Genomic DNA, 26,626 nt, shown 5'->3' on the forward strand with positions numbered 1-26,626 from the left:
TCCAGAGAATCTCACCCCTGTGCACTGGCCCTCTGACCACACCTTGCCTGGTTTTCCTAAGGCATGCTCAGCTCATCACTTCTCTGAGCACAAATCTCCATAGCTTCCCATTGCCTACAGAATTAGGCAGTTTGGCATTCAAGGCCCCTTAATTCAAATCCCAGTCTGTGCTCCCCTTCATGAAGCTCATTGCAGACAAGCTCTAGTGCCCATTCCTCCTCATACTTCGCTCTTGGGCCTCCAAGTCTTCACACTTCCATGCAGGGAAGTCCTTGGTCTCACGACTGCCTTCTTCACCTGTCCCCAGTCCAGATCTCACCCAGTTGCGAAAGCCCTCCCTAATTCTGGGTTTTCCTTAAGATTCCCTAATGCCTACTGCAGCTGAATTCCAAGAAGTTTCTGCCATTTTGTGGCTTTCTCTGATCTACCTTGTCATTTCTCTAAATGCTTTATCTTCCTGTCAAACCAAGCATTCCTGTTCCCCTTTTGCCTGTCCCTAGCACCTTGCCCACTGCTTTGTATGCAGCAGGCATTGCGTGTATGTTGAGTGGATGAAGCAAATAGTCCAAGTGGTTTTTAGAAATGAACAAGAATAACATGAATAAATGGTGGGATGCTGCATATGCAACAAAGCCATTCCACTCTGATTTTGAAAAAATGTGAAAAATATATCTGAATTTATTATTTAAGTATAGTATAATACAGGATTGTGGCAACAAGAAGTAAAAACTCGATTGACATAAATATATTGAAGCCTAGTTATTAAAATGCTATGATTCTCCCACTCTACACAAAGTTGATAAAGATAAAGGAAGATTTACACTGTACACAAAAGGAATTCCTCCCAAGAATTGTGGCATGGAGAAAGGGGCAGGTGAGATCGATGGCAAGGGTGGTTTAGAGGAACACAGTCTGGCTGGCCAGCCCACCCCTTCACTGATGCCCTGCAGGGCTCTTGTGAACATAAATACACATTCTATTTCTAATACAGTCCATCGTTCGTAAAGGATCTAGTAATTTTTTTAAACTATTGAGACATGCTTTTATCTTTGTGGTCCCGTTTCCAAAGCTTCTCATGGTGACAGATCAGGAGGTTGGGCTTTTGGCTAAAAACAGGTTGGCGTGCCCACATTTTGCTCTGGGTGGTAGTGTCATGGAGGGTCGGCATGCATTGATCTGTCTTGCCATCCAACAGACACATTCCAAAATGAGACCAAGCCCTGGAAACTTCCACAGTGGGAAGTGCCTGTGAAGACATGCCATCCTCCCTTTCCTCAGGTCTTCCCCGCTTCTACCATGTAGTGGTCATGGGGAGGTCTATGTAAAGGAGTGTGCCACCCTGGTGTCTTCTGAAGGTCACATCTGGTTCAGGGAGTTGGGTGTTCCTGATCATGGTCGCATGTTTCCTTGGATCCAGTCCAGGTAGTTGATCACCTTGGTATACACGCCCGGGATGTCCTTCTGCCCACAGCCAAGGCCCCAGCTGATGATGCCCACCAGAGTCATGCGGCTGTCCTTCATGCACACCAGGGGGCCTCCTGAGTCACCCTGCAAAGGGGAGAACAGGTTAACTGTTGACAAAAAGGCAGACTCAATGGGAGTAAAGTTAGGGCTTGTGTTTGTAGCATGCATGTTGTATTCTTCAAGGTACAGCAGGTCCTCGAGTAATGTGCTGTTAAACATCATTTTGTTATAATGCTGATGAGAAAAACAAATCGATGCCTGTCTGGGGCCACTACATGGAGTGTGCGTGTTCTTCCCATGTCTGCGTGGTAAGTTTTGTCTACATGCTGTGGTTCCCTCCCACATCCCATGAATGTTAGTTTAGCCAATGCACCTCCATGGCCTAGCCTGAGTGAATGTGGGTGTGTGTGAGTGGGCCCACGATGTGATGGCATCCTGGCCAGGGCTGGTGCATGCCTGGCGCCTGAGCTGCTGGGAGAGGCTCTGGCATCTGTATCTCTGATCTGGAACAAGTAGGTTGGAAATGAATGAATATAACGCATTGTAAAATCAATTTCATCTAGTCTATGATAATCATCCAAATGCATGATAATGAACGATGTGGCTTGAGAGCACCCAGTGAGCGCCCTGTTTACTTGCTCATGCCTGACTGACACGGTGCTGGAGGAGCTCCTGTCGGTGCTGGAGGAGCGCCTGTCGGTGCTGGAGGAGCGCCTAACCTTTGCAAGGGAGCTCCAACGTTTCCCTTGCAAATGTTGACTCCTCTAACCCACCACCACTGCGACTGCCATCACTCACTGGTCACCAGAGGTGGGGTACATAATGATCTTGTTTGGTTTTATTAGTCTTTCTTAAATGTATGTATAGCTCACATTTGTTTCAGTGTTTAATATTAGAAGTTTTGGGGTCTTTATTTAAAAGTTTGCTGATGTTTTTGTGCCCACAAATATGCCATAGGAACTTAACTCTTGTTTATATCAGTTAACTTATGGGGAAATGGAGTTCATCATGCTATTTCACTTCAAGTCGAAGTTTCCAAGAACCATTTTTTCCCAGGTACAATGCTAAGTGAGGGCTTATTGTACTTAGAGAAGGAACATTTTTATCTGTTATCTTGATGCTCTAAAGGATTAGAGTGTATCTGCTCTGGTAAAGTAGAATTGAGATAATTGCTTAACATTTTCATGCTGCAAAAAACCCTGGTTGAACTCCCCATGTACTAGCTTTGTGACCTTGGGCTGATATGCTTCAGTCATCCTGTCTCTAAAGTGGAGGTAACATGATCCTCCTCAGAAGGCTGTTGTGGAAATGAGTTTGAAGTATGTGCAGGCAGCACAGAGCATAGGGCATGACAACTAGTCAAACTCTTGATAATCATTAGTTGCCCTTGTCACATTGAATCACAGTGACCTTTTGTTTTTAACTGTATGCATGTAGATAGATCATGGCTTCACTCAGGTACCTTTTTTTGACCATCAGCTAGGTATTGCAGTTGAGTTTTCTGAAGAAGCCATTCAAGAGGAAGCCAAATACTATCAAGGAACCAAGGAAGGAGGTGGGGAGCAGAAATCGCTGATATGACTTCCTTGTAAGAACAAAGCCTACACAGCCTTCAGCCCAAGAGCCTGGCTTGACTTCTCTGTGTCCTACGCCCAGCCAATGGAGAGCCTGGCATACTGTGGGCACTGAAGTGTTTGAGGAACAGCACTTCCCTTGTTACATTTAGGTTTTAATACCAGCATGTTGACCTGTCCCCTCATGCCCAAAATGTAAGTTGTTACTTGGATGAGGCTGCCAATATAGAGAACCTAGGGAGTTTGCTTTCCCAGGGTATTAGGGCTAAATGTAAGTTTATAAAGCTTATTTCTTACAAATTGTATATGCCCTGCTTCCCAGTAAGTGGCCTTTCCTCCTCTTTGTACAAGGCAGACTCCAGTTCGTCAGCACCTACAGAAGTCAATAATGTCTTACTTGTGTGACTTTATCCGTCACTTCAGTAGTCAATTAACTGCCTGGGCTTGAAGGAAATCTGTATCAGGTGGAGTTTCCTGTGCAGACACTGGGGAGGTTTCCTGCAGTTTTGATTTCTCACGTTTAGGTGACTTATCTGTCTCAGGCTGCTGATTCTCTGAGGCCTCAACTAGAATCCCAGGGCTCACCAAGATGGAATTACTCCATTCTGGCTTTAACTTTTCTCCTTGGCTAAGAGCCTGTTGGCCAGGAGCACTTTTGTCCTGGGTGTGCCCAGAGCATGGTGAGCTGCTGTGGTTACCTGGCAGGCATCGTGTAGGTTCGCATGGTCGCCTCCACTGCGCGTGTCTCCTGCACACAGCATGTTGTCTGTGATGGTTCTGTTAAACAGGTATTGTGGCGTGCAGCGGCCAGATGGGTACATTCTGACGTGAGCCTCCTTCAGCCGCTCAGAATAGAAAGGAGAAGCTGGAAGAGACAGGGGAATGTATTATGGTTTTAGGGGAAGTTGTCTGTAAAACTTTTGAAGGGAAAAAGCCAAATTTTCCAATAGTATTTATCAAGTCTTTACATGCATTGGGTCAAACCCTATGATGCGCCAGTATTTTATTGTTCTGATTTACAAAGCAGCAGGTCTCTGTGGCAACACAGCTGACAGCTCCTTACTGGAGACTTCCTATCCTGTGAGTGTTCAGCAGCATCCCTGGCTTCCCTAACAAAGCACCAGCTTCACCCTCCACCCTGATCTCTAACAACCAAAATTGTCTCCGGACACTGCCAAATGTTTCCTGGTTGGGGGGAGGGGCAGATTACCCAGGTGACTACCATTTGTTTAATATTATTTCACTTAACTAGGTAGCTAATTCTGTCTCCACTTTACCAGTGAGGAAACTGAGACCTGGAACAGTTCAAAACAAAGATCCATGTCCAGGATCTTGCAGCTAAGCAAGAAGGATTTGAAAGCAGGCCTATACAGCTCTAGCATCCCCTTAGACACTATACTCCACTTCCTATACAGAACCATCTGGAAACTTTAAGCTCTTCAAAACAGCTGCTCAACCTGCACAGTGGTGAAGAAGGTGGTGGGGGACCCTCACTGTAAGGGGGCAGGGAGCTTGTGTGAGTGCCTGAACCGGGGCTGGAGCCCAGCTCTCATGACCCCCCTTTCCTCTTCTGGTCAACACTGCATCCCCTGGCATCCCACAGACAGGATGGGCTGGGACTTCCTCCACTCACACGCCTCGTGCTTGCCATAGCCAGACAGCTCACACTCCGTCCAGTCAGGCAGCTGCAGACCAGCTTCAGGGAGACACACGGTGCGGACAGAGCTGCTCTCCTGGGCACAGAGTGAGGACTCTGACTTCAACTGCAGCAGGGCTGGGGACATGAGGGGAGCAGGAGGGGATCATGAGCCAGTATGAAGGGGGGAGACCACAGGGGAGGGGCAGGGGCTGGAAGAAGGAGGCTCGTGTGTAAACATGCTGTGTGAGTGCACATGTGTGGGGTGTGTGGTATGATCTGGAGTGTGAACTGGACCTCTTACCAATGTCATTATTGTAAGTGTCATCATCAAAGTCCTTATGGACAATACATTTTTCAACTTCAAATGTCTGCTCCTCTTCTCCAGGGATCAACCGGTATGTTCTGCCCAAGACCACCTTAAGGTGGTGGGGAAGAAACCTGGCGGAGAAACAGACTTAGAGTACTCCCATGCAGTGAGACTTCCTCTCATGGGCCTGGCTGCTAGGCCTTAGTGAGTAGAAGACCCTGTGGGGCTTTCCCACTCCTACCTTTCCTGGAAGCAGTGGGCTGCTGACAGAATCCAGCAGGAGTCTATCAGGATTCCCCCGCACAGAAAGCTCTCTCCTGGCGACCTCTTGTTCTTGGAGAAGATGGCAGCCTGCCAAGGATGGGAGGTGATGTCTGCGAAGAGTCCTCCTTTAATGCGAAACTGAGGCTGCTTGTACTGTCTAAGGCCACAGCTGGCTGGGAGAGGCAGGGACAGAGAAGGCAGGTCAGACCTGGGATCCTGAGCGGCTCCTGACCCCTCCTTCTGGTTTCTTCTGTAAGTCGAGCTTCTACAGGCCTCACGCACTTCTCTAATTTGGATCAGGGTGATGGAATGGTCTCCAAGGCAGTGAAAACCACAGCTTTTGCTTGTTGGGTACGGCATGCTAAGTATTTGATAGACATCTTTAACCCACAACACTGAATTTTTAGGGAGGTTACAATGGCACCTAGATTACAATCCCGGTCTGCTTGACTCCAGAACTGGGGGGTCTTTCTGCTGTGCTTCATTCTAATTTTTTCCTGGAGCCAATCCTTGACTTAAGAAATAGGAAGTATTGCTGCTTCCTTCTGAGGCATGTCTACCATTTCTTTTCCACCCACTCGCTTGTACCCATCCTTCAAGGCCCAGGCCAGTCCTGCCTCCCCAAGAAGTTTTTGTGATGCCCCCACCAGTGAGGCTCTGAGGAGTTTATTGATGGGCTCACTGAGAACACTCTAGAGAGGACCTGGGTTGTGAGTTAACGGTGACTTGTGCCTAACCTTCCCAGTAGACTCTAGCTCCTTGAGGAACACTCTACTGGCCTGTGTTTTCACAGAAATAGAGCAATAATCTATTCTCTATTTCCAAACTAAAGTTTTATTTTTTAAATTTTTTTATTTTTTTGAGTTGGAGTCTCACTCTGTCGCCCAGACTGGAGTGCAGTGGCCGCTCCCGGCCACCGCAGCCTCGACCTGCTGGGCTCCGGCGATCCTTCCGCCTCAGCCTTCCAAGTAGCTGGAATTACAGGCATGCGCTACCATGCCCAGCTGATTTTTTGATTTATTATAGAGATGAGGTCTCGCTGCCCAGGCGGGTCTCCAACCCGCGGGCTCAGGCAATCCACTCACCTCAGCCTCCCAAAGGCGCGGGATTACAGGCTGAGCCACTGAGCCTGGCTTAAAGTTTTATTTTTTAGTGACATGCACCAACTTGAATGTTCTCTCTCTTCCCATCATCAGCACGGTTTCCCTGGTGGAATGGGTTCAGCGGGAAACATGGCAGAGTTCACAGTAGAAGTGCAAGCCTTAGAGTCCAAGGACATGGGAGCAGGCCCAGCTTTGCCACAGGCCACATGACACCTGGGAATCTAACTCCTAGTCAGTGAACTGGAGAGAGGAAGACTGCTTAGATACCTTTGTTGTCTTAGGAGCCATGTATGTGGATAACCTCCTCCTGTTTATTACTCCTACTGTCATCACCACTAACAGAGGTAATTAGAGAGGAAGGTTAGAGCCTGCTGAATTCTAAGAGGTTGGTATGTTCTCTTCTGTCTTTTTGCACCATCACCCCCAAGCATAGACTCCTCCCCCCCACCCCGGCCTGGAAGTCTGGCAGGAGCATAGTCTGCACTAGACAGCTGTGGAGACTCAGAAAATGCTGAGGAGATAGTGACGCAGTGAGACCAGGCCAAGGGAGGGACCAGGGACCTGCCCTTACAGCACTGAGGCACATCGCAGTACTCCCACGTCAACTTGCGGTCCTTGAGTGCATGGCACCAGGGCTTGGTGTCCCCATCTGGGTTCCTGGGTGATAAGAGAGAGGCTTTCAGCCACATCACAGACTTTGTACCAATGGAAGGAGACTCAGACCAGTGACCAAAATACCGAGCTGGGAGGGGGGACCCCAGGTTCACTTGGCTCTGCTGCAGATCCTTGCCCTAGAGTGACTTTTCCTTAACATTACTTTTCTGTTAGTAACACGGTATTCTATCCCACAGGGCTGTTGGGAGGAGCTGAGAACTATCCTGTGAAGAAACGCTTACTGTTCACTGGGGCAGAGGTGTCATGTGAGGACAGAACAGATGAGGACTAGATACTGACAGGACAGGACCCTAACTTGGGATTCTGTCTGGAAAGCTGGCACAGCTTGCGTTTCATAATGGGTGTTGTTCTAGCAAGTGAACAGGTGTAATTAGATATCCGTGGTTCCTTCCCACCCCTGGGTCTGTCATATAACTCAAGGCATTTCATCTTCTCCCACCCCACACCCCAGTTCTGTGATCTACTGAGACCTGACTCCTTGTGCCACTTACCGGCAGTAATTGTGTTTGCCCAGGCCTAGAGCCTGGGCGTTGGTCTTCCATGCTGTGTAAACTTTGCCTATCAGGATCACAGAATTCCATGGGAGGCAGGAGGCACCAGACGAGGTAAAACTGTGGGTGCCACGGTAGTTTAGCCCTTTTCCAAAGTAGCAGTCCTTACTGTTTTCTGGAAGAAAAGAAATCTCAGACTCACACAAAACCCATTAGATGCTGGAGCAGGCAAGTTGGGATGGGGCTTGGGAGGAGCTGTTGCCTGGGAAGTTGGCAGCAGCCAGCCTGTGCTGAGAAGAGCAGACACTGTCCACCGCCCCTTTTTCTCTTTCATGTCCTTTTACGTAGAGATGGCAGGTGGATTTCCTGTCTGCTGCCAGCTCCGATCAGCAGTATGTGACTTCTTATAGTGCTGTGCTGAGAAGTCCAAGGGTATGTTGAGGCTTAGCACTACGTCCCAGTAGTGGGGACTATTTCCAGAGCTGCTTTGAAAGTTAGTAGAGAGTCCTTGTTGACACTTAATGAGTGCAGTGAACCAAGGAGCTTCAGTGAGGGGTCCCTAATTTCTAGATTCTAGAATTCCAGATTTCTAGGTTTCAATCTAGATTTCTAGATTGTGTTTGCCAGCGCCCTGAAGGGCTTGTTGGGCTTGGGAAAGAAGAGAGAACATGAGCCTTGGAGTGCTGCCTGTTTTCATGTTTGCCTCACTTTACCCTCTTTTCTCCCTTATTTGAAATTGACAAAGCTACGTCCCTGCATAAGCCATCATTAAAAGGGACCTTTGTTTGAGGTAACCCAGATCCGTGAGCCCTAACTTAGATCAGCTCCTAGGGGCTGGTGTGGATACTTTCCAGCTAGTGTAAAGCCTCCAGTGCTAGGTGTGCCAGTGTCACAGGTAGGCCTGCAGGCACAGTGCATGGGACTTCTGTGTGTGCACATTTAGAACTTTAAAAAATATCTTTTATACGTTGTGATAAATAATGTAATTATTTGTAAAAGCACCACTGAATTCATAGTAACTTTTGGTAATTTGGTGTTTTTTTCAGTCTGAGAAGTTTGTTCACATTAAAAGGTTTGAGAAGGAGAAAGAGAAGGATCCATTACATTTTTTTGAAATGGGAGAATCTTCATTCTCAAAAGGACTGGAAACCACTGACTCAGCACCACCCTCTTCTCTGTGGATGAGGAGACAGGGTCAGAGGGCAAAGAGATCAGCTCAAGGTCAACCGGCCAGTTAGAGCCCAAGTCTGGGCATGGGCTTGAGTCTCTTGCCTTTCTTCTATCTGCACCAAAATGACTAACCCCAGTCTATGCCTTTCTCTCCTCAGTTGCGGGAGGACTGTCTGCCTGTCCCTAGGGATACCTGGGGAAGGTGTGGGTCGCCACTTACCCTTGGAGCAGGCAGGTGTGCTGCAGAACTCCGAGCTGTACTTTCCTGCCTTGAACACATAGCACCATGGTTTCGAGTCTCGGTCTGGGTTTCTGAAAAATCAGGCCCAAGGATCTCAGGGGGGTAGTGGGTTTCTGGCTGACCACTGGATGGCTGCCTCATGCTAGGCACAAGCGTGCCGAGTTACGATCTCTACTTGGAGACTGAGCATGGTTTAAGGAGCTGGGTGGGTGCTGAGCTGACGGGGGAATGTGACAGTCTTATGTGTTTGCCTGGCTAGGCTGTTATACCCAGTGTTTAATCATTCACTTAGGCGTTGGGAAGGTATTCTGTAGATGTAACTAACACCTACAGTCAGTTGACTTTAAGTAAAGGGGATCATCCTGGATCTCTGGATGAACCTAAGAGCAAAAGTAGAAAATGAATTCTGCCTGGAGACATTGGCAGCAATGACTCCTGTCTGAGTTTCTAGCCACTGGCTCTCAGACTTGCCAGTCCCACGGCCAAGAGCTAGCCCTTGAAGATAAGCTTCTTTGATTCTATTATATACATCCTGCTCCCTGGGGAGCCTTGGCGGATCTGACCCTGTCTCCACCTGCAGCAGCTTCTCACCAGAGGAAAGCCTGCAGTGGGGAAGGCAGCCCTCACCTGCAGTAGTTGTGGTTCCCGAGGCCCAACCTGATGGCGTTCGGCCTCCGCCCACTGTAGGGCTTCCGGGCCAGCGCGCTGCTGTTCCAGTTGACGCACTCGACTCCGCTCTCCGTGGTGCTCCACGTGCCCCTGTAGGTGATACCCTGGTCCTCATAGCAAGTGACTCTGGCATCTGAGGGGGAGTGGGACAGGGATGCTGCACATGGGACTCCCCTTCAATCAGCCTTTTAGGGGGCTCCCGCGTCTGCCTGTCACCCCCCAGACCAGTGAGGCCAGTTGGCTGCAAAGTCCAGAGGAGGCCGGGCAGTGAGGGGTGCCCAGCCACCTGGTGGAAGAACTGGACTCCAGGGTCACACCCAAGTCTCTGCCATTGGGCCCGGCACTGTGGTTCCCAGCCAGTGTCTGAGGAGCCTTCCCAGTCCCCAGACCCCTCCCGGCCCTGCTGTCACACTCTTCCTTTTCTTCCTGGGCAGACCTGGGAGAAGAATTTCAGTCCCTCTCATACCTGTCAACCTCCCACTCACCTACTTCACAGCGTTTCCCAAGATAACCTTCAGGGCACTGGCAGACAAAGTCTGAGAAATACAGGGCCTGCCAACAGGTGCCTCCATTGAAGCACCGCGGCTCACTGCAACCTGTCAAGTACACACCAGGAAACCCTCATTACAGTCGGCCCTCGGTGTCCACAGGAGTGGCTCCAGGACACCCATACCAAACCCACACACCCAAGTTGCATAGTCAGTCTTGTGGAGCCATGCATATAGGTATCGCATCCCACAGATACTGTGTTTTCCATCCACCTTTGGTTGGAAAAAATCCACGTCTGAATGGACCTGCGTGGCCCAAACACATGTTGTCCAAGGGTCGGCTGTGCTTTCAGGGCAGCTCCAAGAACAATGTAAGTTAAAGTCTAAGGGTGCTCTCAAGTGCCAGGTGCTCTTCCATTCAGTCTACAGAAATTAACTCCTTGACTCACAGCAAACCATGACATGTGGACTCTGACCCCACACACACTTTACAGATGGGGAAACAGGCTCATCTAGTGGAGGCATGTGGCTAAGGCCATCCAGTCTTCTAAGGCAGAACATGACTGGAGCCTCCCTGTGCAGACATGAAAATGCTGGGACCACGGGAGTTGGGGTCTGGGCCTCCGAAATGGGATCCAGGTGGATACGTACTCTTGACAGGCACAGAGTGGCACTGCGGCCGGCCGCCGTTGCACCAGCAGTACTCCACTCGGCTGCTCCGGAGCATGGGGCGCAGCCACGACTCATGGTGCTGGTAGGTCATCTGTGTTTTCTCATCTCTGCAGATCGCTGCAACAAGAGACAAGACAGCCTTTCAAGATGTGGCTAGGAAGGCAAGCCTTGCCACCCTGGACCACTGAGAAAAACCCTCACTCACTCCTGAGAGACTCCATTGTGTCTGCCTTTCTTGTGGTAATGGGAGACAGCAAACACCAAATACTTGTCACCAAAGACCCCTTTTATTGTTTTTACTGTGATAGGCTCTTCTTCTGAAAGAATTTATCTACACAATACATTTACTAAGTAATCCTCTAATTTTTCATTTTATTCTATTTTATTTTCTTATTTTAGAGAAAGGTTTCACTCTTTCACTGAGGATGGAGAGCAGTGATGCAATCACAGCTCACTGCAGCCTCAAACTCCTGGGCTCAAGCAATCCTCCCGCGTTAGTCTTCTGAGTAGCTAGGACTACAGGCATGTACCATCACACACAGTTTTTATTTTTTATTTTTAGACAACGGGTCTTGCTATGTTGCCCAAGCTGGTATAAAAATCCTGGGCTCAAGTGAAGCTCCTACCTTGGCTTCCCAAAGTGTTGGAATTATGAGTATGAACCACAAACTTTTTTATTTTAGTGAGTCAAAAATATGCATACATGTACAACTGCCTACCAAAGTTTTTCATCCACATGAGTATTACCACACAGAAATGATGCATTTTTGACCCAAAACAAAGGAAATGGACATTTTAGTCTTTGCAGCAAATGTGGCATTGCCATCACTATTTTTGGTATAATGAAGAGTTCAAGTATTCCCATGAATATTGGTTTTCTGTTTTTCTCTTTCTCTTTTTTTATTTTTTGTGTCAGAGTCTCACTCTATTCCCAGGCTGGAGTGCAGTGGCATGCTCACGGCCACCCCAGCATCAACCTGCTGGGCTCAAGCGATTCTTCCACCTCAGCCTTCCAAGTGGCTGGAACTTCAGGTGTGCGCTACCACACCTGGCTAATTTTTTGATTTATCATTGAGATGAGGTCTCGCCAAGTTACCTGGGCTGGTCTCAAACCCCAGGGCTCAGACAGTCCTTTCGCTTTGGCCTCCCAAATTTCTGGGATTACAGACTTGAGCTACCGTGCCTGGCCCTCTTTCTCTTTTCAAACCGGAATGCCAACTTGAAAAAGACTTTGCTTTTAATTAACTGAAAATGTGACATATGTTCGTTATAAATATAAATAAAACCCTCAATCCTTGTGAAGGTCTGCTGAGGCTGATGCCCTTGTGGCAAATGCTGTGCTATCCAACACTGAGGGTGCTGAGAGTCCAGGTGTGACTCACTGTGGGGAAACTAACATTTTACAGGGTGTTGAAAACTCTTCCTGACCCAAGGAACTCGGTCATGAAGGAGGGAAGATGAGGCCCTGTTGATAGTTTTGGGCCTGAAGCTGGACCTAGGGTTCTTCAAATCAGAGTCAAGACAGCCAACTGTGAGCATTTTTTATTCTTGGTACCCTAATGGGAATGTTCCTTAGCTTTCTAGAGTCAATGCTAGACATGGACTTAGAGGCTACACCACGTCTGTGAGGAGGCCCAGGGCAGTTATCCCCATTTGACCTACAGAAGGAAAAAAACATTGAGTGGACTGTGGCAGGATCACAGCCTGGTTGAGGACCCAGGGACACAGACAGTCATGGCCATGGCTGTCCTGGTTCTGCTCCTGGGCAAGTCATGTGCCCTCTCCTGGCTCTGCTGTCTCCTCTGTACAATCAGGGCCCTGGGCCACTGCTGGTCCCTGACAGCCTGGTGCCCTGAGATCACCCAAGGCCTGCTCCTCTCAGAGCCCATCTGCAGTCCACAGCTGCTGGATAAAGACACAGGCATCTTCACAGAACCATGCTGGAAGCGTCCACCTTCAAATGGTAAGCGGATTGTAGGGAGAAGATGAGTCCCTACAGGGACTGAAGCACTAGGACCCTGCCCCACCTCCACAGCCCCTCCAGTCACCAGCATCACCTCACCTCGGTAAGATCTGGCTCCTCTTCTGAATCGAGTGTGGACTTCCTGCAAGAGACCAGATGTGGAATCAGGATCAGCACCACTGGTGTCCTGAGGACACAGGCAGCCCAGTCAGAAGTCCCAGACACCTGCCCATCAGATGCACCTGGCGAGCTGGCCCAGGTGCTGTCTATTCCTTTGACCCCTGCTCTGATTCCTCCCATCCTTCCGACAGTGCTGCCAGAGTGGCTTACAGTGTGCAGGAAGTGTTTTCTATCTGTGCCATCCAACACGCAGCCATGAACTGCATGGGCCATTGAGTGCTAGGAATGTGGCCAGTGTGACTGAGCAACTGGATCTGTAATTTTAGTTTTACATTTACATGGCTACTTGTGGTTAGTGGCTACACACTGAGCAGTGGAAGTGTGGCTCCCCCAGATGCTCCCTCTCTAGAGCCCTGCTTTAGAGGTGGAGATGTTGCTCGTGTGGCCTTCCGTGATGCCCATTTTCGGAGAGTGTGTGTGATGCTTCCGTCTGAGCTAGATCACAAGCAGCACACGGGCAGCTTGCCTGCTGCTGTGGCTTGAAGCATTTGTACTGTCTTTTGTAAATAAAGTTGGCCCTCTGTATCTGCGGGTCTCACATCTGTGGAGTCAGCCAACCATGGATTGAAAGTGTTCAGAAAATAAATAAAAAATAACAGGCTGGGAATGGTGGCTCATGCCGGTAATCTCAGCACTTTGGGAGGCCAAAGTAGGATTGCTTGATATCAGGTGTTCAATAACAGCCTGGGCAACATAGTGAGACCTCATCTCTAAGAAAAATAAAATAAAATAAAAATTAGCTGGGTGTGGTAGTATGTGCCTGTAGTCCCAACTACTCAAGAGGCTGAAGCTGAAGGATCACTTGAACCCAGGAGGTCGATGCTGCAATGAGCCATGATCACAACATTGCACTCCAGCCTGGGGTACAGATCGAGACCCTGTCTCAAAAACAAAAACAAAAAGCAGTAACAACAAAATGCAACAATAAAAAAATAATACATGTGGAAAATACATTATTGCAACTTTTTTTTTTGAGTTGGAGTCTCACTCTGTTGCTCAGACTGAAGTGCAGTGGCCACTCCCAGCCACTGCAACCTTGCCTGCTGGGCTCCGGCGATCCTTCCGCCTCAGCCTTCCGAGTAGCTGGAACTACAGGCGTGTGCTACCATGCCCGGCTAATTTTTTGATTTATTGTAGAGATGAGATCTCGCCAAGTTGCCCAGGTGGGTCTCAAACCCACGGGCTCAGGCAATCCACTCATCTCAGCCTCCCAAAGGCACGGGATTACAGAGTGAGCCACCGAGCCCGGCTTATTGCACCTATTTGCATGGCTTTTGCATTGTATTAGGTATTCTAAGTACTGTAGAGATGACTAAAGGATACAGAGGATGTGTGTAGGTTATAAGCAAGTACTGTGCCATTTATATCAGGGACTTGAGCATCCCTGGATTTGGGTATCATCGAATATCCTAAAACGTATCCCCCATGGACACCAAAGGATAACTGTACTTTGTGAATTAATTCAACACACTCTTTAGAAGCAGCTCCCAAGAAGTCAACCGCTGGCGCGGAGTGGAGATAAAAGCTGTTTACTAAGGCCGGGCCTGAGTTCCATGTGCCTGTTCAGAGGGGAATGCCTATGTGTCCTGCAGTTGCACAACAGGAGTGCATGTGTGTCCTACAACTCTGCAGACCCTTTGTCCTTGTGCCTCTCCACTTGGACACTGGTCCCACCCTGAGGCTGGGATGGATGCAGCCTCCAAGTCCCACTGAGGGGGGTCTGGAATGTCATAGCTCAAGGAGGTGCTCAAAGATAGGCGGTCACACCTGGCCCGGTGAAGAAAAGACGGCTCTGCAGAGCAGCAGCACACACACGAGCCCACGCTGCATCCTGGGTCTCACTTCTCCACAGTGTCCCTTAAATTCTGGAAGAGGAAGAAAAAGGGCTTAATCGTGTGGAGCAAGGTCAGAGTGCAACAGGAACCAGAACTGCGACATCTTGGCTGGGTCTCTCCAGGGTCAGCTCCCAGTAAGAAATGCCAGGACAGGGTCTGCAAAAGAATCTTTTAAAGTTGTCTATAATTTAAATTGTGGTAAAGTCTAAATAGCACACAATGCACCAGCTTTTCCAGTGTGCCACTCGGCAGCATCAGGTACTTTCACTGCTCTGCACCATCACCACCATCCAGCACCAGCACTGTTTTGTCCTCCCCGCCTGCAACTCTGTCCCCTCATCTGCTCCCCATGTGCCTCCCTCAGCCCTGTTTCCATCTCTGAGTCTGACACTCCATGCACATCTGGGAAGTGGAACCACACAGCATCTGCCCTCCTGTGCTGCTGCTTCCACTCAGCATCCCATCCGAGGGGCCTCTGAGCTCACAACAGCCTTCCTTTTTGAGACTGAAAGATGCTCCCCCATCTAGATGGACCACATGCTGTTTATCCACTCATCTGCCAATAGACTCTGGGTTGCTAGGAGGTGATCTTGCCCAAGGCTTTCTGTAGGCCGAAGAGCAGACGCTTCTTGGCAGCCAAGGACCACAGTACACTTGTCTTGCTTTCCTGGAAGAGTTTTCCTGCCCTGGCGTGACTAGGGGACCTTAGTAACATCTTCTGAGCCCTCCTAGAGGAAGCTGCGCGGACCCCATTGCTAGCCCATCCCAGGGCCGGTCTCCTCAAACCACCCAGCTCTTGCACACGGTGTGGGGCCTGCTTCCATGTCTGAGGGTCTCCCTGTCCAACAAGGAGGGGCTCCCTCCACCACAGTCTCACACACACCACTGTTCCCTCAGAACAGCTGGCTCCTTTTTTTATGGACTGCCACAGATCTGGCAAAGTGCACATTTGCAGGATGCAGAGGAGCCATCTGGCGTTTGGTCGTTAAACTCAGCTCTTCCTGGACCCCAAATACCCAGTTTCCGTTTGCCTTTCCCCAGTGATTTGCCCTCAGCAGCTCAAAGTAGGTTAGTCGGTCGGCTGTTATGTCATGGTCTTCATGGTCTGCGGCCCTCTCACTCCTCCGTCCTCAGGAATTAAAGTCAAGCCTTTCTCCCCAGACTCATTTCCCCTCCGTCACAACAGCCATGGAACCCACCCCTCCCCTTCATCCCGAGGTTCCTAAGGGCTGTGGCTCCCAGTCTCAGACTGTGTCTGGCTCTGGCTTTTTGAGAATGTCTTCCAAAAGAGCCACCCTGTTGGCAGTGACCTTCACCTCGTCCATCGCACAGGGAAGGGCACACAGAAGGGCAGGGTGAGGTGGGAGGCTTTGTGCCGCCTGATGCTTCTGGGCTCCAGAGGAGCGGGAGGGCGCTGGGGGGAGGGGAGAGGGCTGCCCAGGACCTGCACAACAGCCACTCTCAGCTGGAAAGGAGCCTCCCCTCCCCCCAGCAACAGAGGCTCCTGCCCCACCCCCGCCCTAGCCAGGCCTCCTGCCCCTGCCCCATCACACAGGACACAGAGGGGCAGTCCCCGGGCCTTGGATCTCCCGCCATGCCCAGGGCCTCATCCAGGCTGGGCTGAGGAAGCTCTCTGGACCCCTTCTGACCCAGGGGAGGCAGCAGTTCCCCCCTCCCAGCCTCGGCGGGTTCAGAAGAGAGGAGACAGGAATCCCTGATGACTCTCCTATCCTGGGAACTGACCCAGATTTTCTTTCTCAGCTTTCCTCAAATTCTCCCTTTTAAACATTTCCCAAAACTCCTCTTAGATTTCCCTTCTTGATTCCATCCTATTACTTACCACCTTTTAAAAATAGATCCTCTTAAATGTACCCCCCTTTCTTTGTGGTGCTCACATGTTTCCAGCCTGCCCTACCACGAATTCTGGCAGGCCCTGAGCATGGGGAGAGCTGCAGCCTGGGGACTTTTTCAGGGATTCTGGATGGAGCAGTGAGTGAGGAAAGAGCCCCCAGCTGAACAGGGACTCGGCTCTCCATCCTGCCTTCCAGATCAGCAGGCCCTTTCCAGACACTCCTGCCCTGCACCCGGGGCCCCACTGCTTCATTGCAAGAACTCAAGGTCCTCCTGGGGGGGATGCAGTTCTAGAATTTGGAAAACTGGGTGGAAAGTGAGGGATCCACACATGCTTACGGCCTGCCTCCCCACAGGGTGCAGCCCCTTCCTGATGGGGTGGGGGAGGGGTGCGACTGGGGCTGTGACAGGCACCACAGCTGCAGCATGTTTGGCCCCTTTGACAACTGAACGGTCTGCACATGGGGCAGAAGCATGCTGTGTCCTCTGTGCCCAGGTGAGTTGGAGATAGGTCTCTCATCTTCCTGGGCCTCTTCAGGTCTTCCTGGGTCTCTAGCTGATTTGGCGCCAGCGAGTCTCACCCCAGCAGTGTGATAGCTCTGACTGCACCATACGCAGGCGATTCTAGCAGCTGGACGACCGCGTGGGGTGAGGATGACAAAGAAATTAGTCATCCGGACAGCAGAAGAGCAGTGCAGTCTGAAGACAAGAGAGCGAGAAGAGAGGGAGGAAAATGTGACCTTGTTTTGCCTTTGCTAGAGAGGTGGGTGTGGAGGTCTGGGGGCAGTGACAGACAAGCAGAGTGGATACCAGAGCTGTGGACTCAGACTCAGGCCACAGGGCGTGGCCCTGGAAGACCACAGGCCCACAAAATGGAGACCCACATGTGATTTGGAGGCCAGGATGGGAGACAGGACTGGGGGAATCAATGTGAGAAGTCCTGCAGAGGCTCATTCACACATGTACAGACTTGTAAATGTTTTTATGTATTCTCTTCCTTTTGCTGTATTTAAATTTTCCAGAATCATCAAAGAACTAAAAAAGCAGGCAAGGAGGAAAAAGGAAGGAAAGAGGGAAGAAGGGAAAGAAAGAAGGAAAGCAGGGAGGCGGGAAGGCGGGAGGAGAGAGGGAAGGAAAGAAGGAAGCAAAGAAGGAAGGAAGGAAGACACTGAGGGTGGTTGGCTGAACTGGGCTGGGACCCCTGCATCACTGTGAGAGGAGCAGTGGAATGGTCGTAAGACCTGGAATTCCAGCACCTAAGTCTCCCACTCAGGCCAGCCCGCCTAGTGCACAAAGTTGATTTTTGCAGACTTGCATCTCTGCCGGATGGAGCTCAGCAGACTCGAGGTTTGGCAAGTTGACAAAGAGTCTGCACAAACCAGAAAAACAGGGTACATGGCTCAGCAAAGGCAGCTCCGGGTGTGTGGGCAGGCACCCTGTGCAGGACACAACCCACACGCCTGTGCTCACCGGCCTGGCTACTTCCAGCATGCGTGTGTGTCCCCACGGGAGCAGCTCTGTCTTCGCTGGAAGCCATGTTTGGTCCCATTGACCACAGCAAAGCGATCTGTTCCCTGGCCCCCTGAACAATCCGTGAGTAACGGCAGTTCTGGGGCATGTGGGAAATGGTCTGGTAATCAGGGATAGGAGCCTTGTGGCGAGCTGACTCTTTCATGGGGTACCACCATTCCCAGAGCCAAGATGCACACTAACCAAGTCCATGGTATCCATGTCTGCAGAGGTCATGTGAGGGAGCTGATGACTGGCGGGGCAGGTAATACTTGTTTGATCTGGAACAAGCAAAGTCCTCAGAGAGGCAGGCATTTATCTGGAGGAAAGATCTGGGAAAGTAAGCACGTCCTGCCCCAGGGCCTTTGCATGACCCTTTCCCTTCTCTTTTTCTTTTACCTCCTCCCTCTTCCCCCATAAAAATAGCCTGTCAGAAAAGGAATGTATAAACCCAATCATATAAGGCAAAAAATGACTGAACAAAATGTGCTGCCCTTCCAAGAAACAATCTATGTTTTGTGATGGGAAACCTGCTCCCAGCGATGCAAAGCCATGTGGGCTGGATGCTCCAAGGTTGCTCCAGGGCTGGTGTCTTGTGGTTTCTGTTGTTGTAAGGGTGTGGACATGCTGTGTGAACTGGGAAACTCCTGCAACTATCGCCTTAGTTCTGCTTTTTAGATTATATCGGAAAGTAATTTTCAATAAAGGAACAATTCACATGCAATCAATAAATCAATCTAATTGCAAATTAGATATAGCTTAGACAAAGGTCATGTACCTAAATTTAGAAGATACTTTGGAGAAAATTCTGCCCTGATGGAGGGGGAGCAGGGCATGCCAAGAAAGAAAGAAAGAAAGAAAAACATATATATATATATATATATATTAGAGGCAGAATCTCACTATGTTGCCCAGACTGGTCTCAAACTCCTGGACTCAAACGATCCTCCCGCCTCAGCCTCCTGAGCAGCTGGGATTACAGGTGCACACACTGCTCCCAGCTCTGCCCTAGAAGTTATTGCAACTACACTAACAATTAATGCAGTGCAACTGACCCAGATGATGGTGAGCAGGAGGACTGGAGTCCTTACTCCTGCCAGCAAGAAGGCAGAAACATGAGCAAGCTAGAGGAGGGGGACATCTCAAGGGAAAAACAAAAGCAAGTTGATACTATGATCAAATGTTGCACCATGTGCAAGATCTGCTACATTTATCTTTGGGCAAGGAGATTCTGAGGTTTTTGTTGCTTTGCAAAACCTCTCTCTGGAAATCTGAGTAAGAGAGAGTCAGCCTCTAAAAGTACCAATACCCGAAAATGACTCATGGCATTAAAACGCACACCACCCTCTCCCACTGTCCCCTCCTCCAACTGCCATAGCCCAGATGGATGCCAACAAATTAGAAAAGAAGTGGTCAGAGCTCTTTGGAACGACCAAGGTACATTGTTTCTAGAGCAGGATGACAGCCGGGATGGGTTGTGGGGGGAGGAATGAGGACTCAGAAAGGGTGGGAACTCAAGCCAGAGTCAGACCCAGGACAGGAACCTGGAACCTTGTAGCTCCAGGCCCACTCTCACAGGCCCTGCTTGTCACAGAGGCTGGCTCTTGGAATAAAAACCACCTTGAAAAACCACCATCATATAAGCAATTCTTAACTTTTCAAAAAGGTAATCTTCTCTAGTCCGGTGGTTATTTGAACAGGGTTCTTTATAACTAGAAGAGAGGAGAGGAGGAGTCTGTTTCTCATCTCATTTGATCAATTCCAAGAAGGTAAACAAAATAGAATCCTCTCAGAGCTGGGCAGTGTGTGCACCTGTAGTCCCAGTTACTCAGGAGGCCAAGGTAGAAGGATGACTTGGAGCCCAAGAATTTTAGACCAGCCTGGACAACATAGTGAGACCCTGTCTCAAAAACTAAAAGAAGAAGAAGGATCCTTTCTTGACACATCCTGCCCCCACTCATCAAGGCAGAATTTTCTCCAAATCATCTTCAAAACATAAGTACATGACTTTCGTCTAAGCTATGTGAAATTAAACTCGGAGAAACAACACTGGGAATCTTCAGTTGCCATCTCCTCAACACTCCATTGTCTGCCAGGTTATCCTGGTTATTTGGAGGAAAAGGAGAGTACTGGTGTGGGTCTAGGAAAATAGATGTCTATCCTGCCTCCTCCTATGATAACAACAAAAGAAACCCTTTCCCAATAAACTTAGATCCTCCTGAAGAAAACACAGGGTGCTGCTGGCAAAAGCTAACTCAATCAGTCAGTGCAATAAAATGTTGACCCTACAGTCGAAATTTAAACAAGTCCTGAAATCTAAAGTGGATCTAAGCGGGTGTCTTGTTAAACAATGCAGGCAGTTCCTCATGTTCCTTCCACTCCTTAAAGTAAACACCACTGCCAGGTAATTTAAACACGCAATAATTGGATAATTCTCCAGTTTACTGCCGGATTTCAACACACTTGAATCAGGAAATAGTGATCGGAAGCTTTCGCTTATCATTGCATGGGTTTGTCTGCATTTTAATGGCCTTACGTGAAAGTGACATTACAGCGCTGAAAGAAGTGTGGTCAGTGCCACCCCTAGGCAGGTGCTGGAGTACCTTACACTTTCCAGACACAGAGTTGGCAAAGCCCTCTCACATCCATTAAGTCGCTTACAGCAATATTACTAGCTCATTTTTACAGATGAGAGAACTGAACTTCAAAGGTGTACGAAGGACTTGCCCTGAGGTAACATGGCCTGTAAGGGAGCATCAGGACTCACACCCAGGAAGATGCCCAGTTCTATGAAGAGCCTAACACTCCACTCAATGATAAGGTCCTAATGTGCTCTGGGTGGGGATTTAAGATCAGGAAGTCATTAAGGGACACAGCGTCGACTCCTGCCCGGAATCCCCAGTTGCACTACAGGCCCCTTACCCTCTCTGAGCCTCAGTGTCCAGGGTTTTCTCACAGGTTGATCATTTCCACCCTGCTGAATTGTGATCTTAGAGCAGGAGCAGTGGAGCCCTGCCCTAAGCCTGGGCAGAGAGGGGTGTATTGTACTTGCTGCCTCTGATGACCTTCTGAGGAGCACCAAGGGCTGCAGCTCTCCCGGAACAGCCCCAAACTGCTGAGGCAAAGGAGGTACCTGGCCCCCCGGGGTTCTCCTCATGGCCAAGCGTGACACCAGGTCTTGGTTCCTGGTTCACCTGGATACTGTGATGACCAGTAGCCGGATGCAATGCAGCTGGTATAAAGTGTCATTCCCTCATCCGTGTTCACAGGGCAGCATTAGCGGGAGTCATTGTTTACTGATTATGGGGTGGCGTCTTTTATCTTATTTGTAATCTGTTTTTTAATTTGACTTTCCCAGGCCCACTTGCCCCGCACATACTGGGGCCCCTGCAGGTTCTCAGGGGAAGCCGGAACTAGCGACAGCTGGGAGTCCAGACCATCACTCCAATAAGGCAGTCTGACACAGACCACATCATGAAGACCAGAGACGCGGTAAAAGAACAATGAGAAAACCAGAGGTTCCCAGAAAACGGTCAGTTTTTCTCCCAGCAGCCCAGGTGGTGAGCACTGGCCCTGGCCACAACAAAGCCAAATAAAACACATTTCTCTTTTTGGTGATAGTGACAGAAAGGGAAGCCAGCAGAGATCAAGTGACCAGTAATCCCTCTCTTCTAGATTATTTATACTGAGTTGCTGGATGTGCTCTGAGTCCCAGCACCCAGCCTTGTCCTCTGCCTTCTGAAACTCAGCTGACATCCTACTGCTTATTTAAAGACCACTGAAGGGCCAGAGAAGCTGTGAGGTGCCATCCTCCCTGTGCTTATCAAACCCCCACAGTCCCCGCCCCTGCACCGTGCCTCAAGCCCAGCATGGGCTGCCTTCCCCTTCTGCACTCAGCGTCCCATTCACCATCCCATGGACACTGGATGCCTGCCATCCCCAGCACAAGCTCTGGTGATATAAAAACATGGTGCTGCGTCCTTAAAGAGTCATAGTTTAGGAGTAACTAGGCATGTGTAGCACGGTACAGGCTGTGCTGTGCTGTGCAGGGGGTGGGATAGAGAGGAATGTGGAGGAGGGTATCTATGCAGCTGTGTTCAAGTGGGGGATGGCCAGGGCAGGCCTTCTGGAAGGCACATATAGAAGTTGTTAATTGCTGGACACGGTGGCTCATGCCTGTAACCCTAGCACTTTAGGCAGCTAAAGTGGGAGGATTGCTGAAGCCCAGGAGTTCAAGACTAGCTTGGGTGACATAGCAAGATCTCATCTCCACAAAAAATTAAAAAATGAAAAATTAACCAGGCATGATGGCACGTGCCCGTAGTCCCAGCTGCTTGGGAGGATTGCTTAAACCTAGGAGGTCAAGGCTGTAGTAAGCTGTGATGGTGCCACAGCCCTCCAGTCTGGGTGACAGGGTAAGACCCTGACTCGAAAAATATATATATATATTTTTAAAAAGTTGTTCCTTGAACAAAAGTAGGAGACAGCCAGACAATGAAGGGTGTCCCTGGCAGAGCACACTTCATTGCTTGGGGCCTGGGGTGGCAGCAGAAGCAGCCAGAGCTCCTCACTCTTCAGTACAAACACCTGTCAGTGGGCAAGGGGGTGAGGTTCACACTCCTAGGCTCTCCCTCAAGGCTGTCCCTAGGTGTGGTTTGGAATCTCTGAAACTTCCAAGGGTCTAGGGGCCTTCAGGGAAGTTCAGTGTGGATTCTCTAATGTCTGGTTGTGAGTAAAAGGAATGTCTGTGACTATACAAGAAACAGGAAAGGCTCTTGATACAAAGGTCTCCCAGCATCCAGCTTCAGCCAGCCTTAAGGGATCACCCCAGAGGCCCCAGGGGAATCAGCTCCAGGTCAATCCCCACACAAGCCGCTGAGAGAGCATCAGGAGCCTCACAGAGCCACCTGTGCCTGTCGGCGAGGCCTGGTGGCTGAGGGTCAGCTCTGGATCTGGGCCACTGACATGTGATCAACAGCCAGGCAGCTGCCACAGACACACAGTCACACAAGTTCTGTAGGAAAAGCAACCGGGCAGCCCGGCCAGCACCAGAACTGGTGCGAGGCCTGAGCTGTGCCTTCAAAATGTATGCCCCACGCTTGTTTCATTTTCTCCCTGTCATGGGTGCTGTTTTTCAGGGGATCAAGAATTGGGTTTCTCTGTCCCTTTACTATGTTCTACAGAAGTTTTCCAGGCAAGATCATAGAATATGAAGCATTCACAATATCATTGGGAGAGTGTGCTATCCGTATATGGGGGTAGACAACTGAGCCGAGATCAGTGGACCATGGGGGCTTGACTTGGGTTGGCCCAGGGACAGATCCGTCATTAAGCTTCTTTCCAGCTCTAATTCTCTGAGTCTAAATTATCCTCACTCTTCTTCCTGGTGTGACTAGAGACCCACCCCGTGGTTCCATGAACTAGCTGGTTGACTAGGAGGAGGTGAGTAGCCTGAGATGAGGGACAGAATTCTTCTCCTCTGTATACAAAACTAGTGTCTCCAAGAAGGAATGAGCAGGATGTGCTGGTCCCTCGGGGTCCCACCTGCCTTCCAAAACAGGGCGAAGTCACACCCAGAAAATAAACATTGTGTTCTGAGACTGCTGATGCACAATGCCAAATTGTCAAAGGAAAATTCAACATTTCACCTAAAACGCAAATATTTCCTCACCACCAGCTCCCTGGCACCTCGGAGGAGCACGTGGATTTTGAGTGGCACTGAGTCCCATGCTACTACCTGTGAAGCCAACACATAGGAAGTGCCCTGCACATACCCTGGATCTTTGTTTTTGTTTTTGTTTTTGTTTTGTTTGAGTTGGAGTCTCACTCCATCGCCCAGGCTGGAGTGCAGTGGCATGCTTATGGCCATCCCAGCGTCAACTCACTGGGCTCTGGCAATCCTTCCGCCTCAGCCTTCCAAGTAGCCGGAACTACAGGTGCATGCTACTGCACTCAGCTAATTTTTGATTTGTTGTAGCGATGAGGTCTTGCCAAGTTGCCCAGGCTGGTCTCGAACCCATGTGCTCAGGCAATCTGCTCGCCTCGGCCTCCCAAAGTGCTGGGATTACAGGCTGAGCCACTGAGCCCAGCCACACCCCAGATCTTTGGAAGCCCTGAAACTAGTGCTGCACCTTCCAGATTGAGGAACCTGGTCCAGGGACCCCTTAAGTTGCTATAAAACCCCCTGATAAGCAACTCCTGTTGGCAAGTTAGTAACAGGCCTCAACTGGACAGTAAGTGTTCCCAAATGTGCTCCAGTCCTAGTTGGTCATTTACAAAAAAAAAAATAAATAAATAAAAGTCCCAATGGTTATGGTGGCTTCAAATCACTACCACCAAGGTGTGCCTGGGTTGCTTGCCCCATCATCGGAAATTTGCTGGTCAGGCCAGGCACGTTGGCTCATGCCTATAGCCTATAATCCCAGCACTTAGGGAGGCCGAGGTGAGAGGATTGCCTGAGCCCACAGGTTCAAGACTAGCCTGGGCAGCTTGGCAAGACCTCATCTCTACAATAAATCACAAAAACTAACTGGGCATGATGGCACAGTTCCAGCTACTTGGAAGACTGAGGTGGAAGGATCACCTGAGCCCAGCAGATCAAGGCTGCAGGGGCTGTGAGCGTGCCACTGCCCTCCAGCCTGGGTGACAGAGTGAGACTCCAAAAAAAACACTGGCCAGTCACAGTGGCTCAGCCTGTAATCCCAGCACTTTGGGAGGCCAAGGCAAGAGGATTGCCTGAGCCCGGGGCTTCAAGATCAGCCTGGGCAACTTGGTGAGACCTCATCTCTACAATAAATCACAAAAACTAGCCAGGTGTGATGGCGCACACCTGTAGTTCCAGCTACTTGTAAGGCTGAAGCGGAAGGATCGCCGGAGCCCAGCAGGTCGAGGCTGCGGAGGCTGTGATTGTGCCACTGCACTTCAGCCTGGACGACAAGAATGAGACTTCAACTCAACAAATAAAAATAAAAATAAATTTGCTGGTCATGGGTCTGCTCATCAACATGTCAGGCCTGGGAATCAAGAGATCCAGGGCCCTGCATCTGTGAGGTCACATGCTAACAGCAGGCTGATGAGACTCCTAGCTACTCCCCTATGTAGGACTGTCAGGACAGTGGTGAAAAGGCCCAGAGCAGCACAGATGCAGGAAGACTGGTGTGGGCCCCACAAAGTCAGCCTAGCTGATCTTGGGGACTCTGACAGAGAAGGAGTGCTCTGGAGAGAGGGCAACTCCTGAGACTTTGGACCAGAGATTTATCATTTGATTCAGAGATCAAAAGGCTGGTGTCTCTGAGAACATTTTAGGTGGAATAAATTGATGGGTGGGATGGAGCTACTTGTATTTCAATATTCAAGCACCCCTGCTGGTGCCTAGTCTGACTCTGCCCTCCAGGAAGCACACCCAGCAGCCCACTGTGTATTGATTCTGCAAAGTCAGGGTCTAGATCCCAGGAAGAGTCTTCCTGCCACAAGCAAGGCTAGTTGGGAAGTCACCTTTGAGGGGAGTCCATCTGACAGTTGTATTTGCAGGATTTCTCCCTGGGATTGCCAGTCCATGCACATATACACATGAACACACACACGCACACATGCACATATAAATGTATTTCTGTCATCAATCAGCAGCAAGAGACAACCATATTATTCCAAACTGGCCACCAAGTAACTCACCTAGTAAGCACACTTTTTTTGTGCTTGAGTTTGTCATCAGCTACCTGGGAACCCAGCATGTTTACCCCCTTCCCTTCCTCCCTCTCTCTCTGCCTCCCTGTGAGGTTAAGAAAACAAAGATAATAACAGTGAAAATCGAGAGGACCTTGATAAGCTTCCTGCAGAGTGCTCCAGAATAAAAGACATTGATGTCATCTTTCCCTGTAATTGAAAAGACCCTGAGGGAGGCTAAGCTGCCCTCGAGATGGGGGGCGGGGGTAGGGAGGAGATCAAAGGATTTTCTCTACCCTGACTGGGGAATGTGCTGCCTTAAAAGCCCTCCCCTTCTCTCCGGGCACCCAGTGAATTATGCCCTAGAGGTAAGGCACACTCTCTGCCCCATCCTCAGCCTCAGTTTCCTCATGCGTCTCTTGAGGGAGGGGTGCACCGGTCCACCCCAGGGGACCCTCCTGGCTGTGCAATCACTTGTCCCAGGCAGCCGATTTGGCATTCACCAAATGCTCCGTAAGTCAGAGGGATTCCCACAGTCGGTCACTTTCCCCTTTACTTTGCACACAGAGATTGCACCAAGGAATGCGTCCCTCCCTCTCTTCCCTGACCCCTGCCCTCCAAGACACTCCAGCCATCCCAGTTACCCACAAACACAAAAGAAATCACCACTTAGGAATGAAGCCTAGGGATCCCCTCCTGCCTGACTTACAAAACCTTTCTTCCTAGGCTCAGTGTGCTGGGAAGACTTTGAGGAGAGAGAAGAGCCAGAAAGCAAGGCACAGAAACTCAACCTACCACAGCTTCTGAGTCCTTCCTTCCAGGCAGAGGCTGTCTCCTCGGCTCTGGCTCCTGCAGGATCTCCACTCAAT

General features: G+C 49.8%; 1 protein-coding gene across 1 annotated transcript; it reads right to left on the reverse strand.

Annotated features, from left to right (window-relative positions):
- Positions 1 to 647: 647 nt before the first annotated feature.
- On the reverse strand, positions 648 to 26,626 carry PLAT (plasminogen activator, tissue type). The gene is made up of 14 exons (XM_008054606.1): positions 26,553 to 26,626; positions 14,668 to 14,765; positions 12,820 to 12,862; positions 10,737 to 10,874; positions 10,083 to 10,193; positions 9,556 to 9,730; positions 8,904 to 8,999; positions 7,518 to 7,685; positions 6,923 to 7,008; positions 5,226 to 5,421; positions 4,979 to 5,115; positions 4,672 to 4,812; positions 3,737 to 3,903; positions 648 to 1,548 (listed from the first exon to the last, which is right to left on the reverse strand). Exons 2-14 carry the CDS (start codon positions 14,728 to 14,730, stop codon positions 1,390 to 1,392), a joined length of 1,680 nt encoding a protein of 559 aa, XP_008052797.1. The 5' UTR covers positions 14,731 to 14,765; positions 26,553 to 26,626; the 3' UTR covers positions 648 to 1,389.

The sequence above is a fragment of the Carlito syrichta genome, unplaced genomic scaffold (genome assembly GCF_000164805.1).
Source record: "Carlito syrichta isolate Samal-C Ts95f unplaced genomic scaffold, Tarsius_syrichta-2.0.1 Scaffold296851, whole genome shotgun sequence".
Lineage (NCBI taxonomy): Eukaryota > Metazoa > Chordata > Mammalia > Primates > Tarsiidae > Carlito > Carlito syrichta.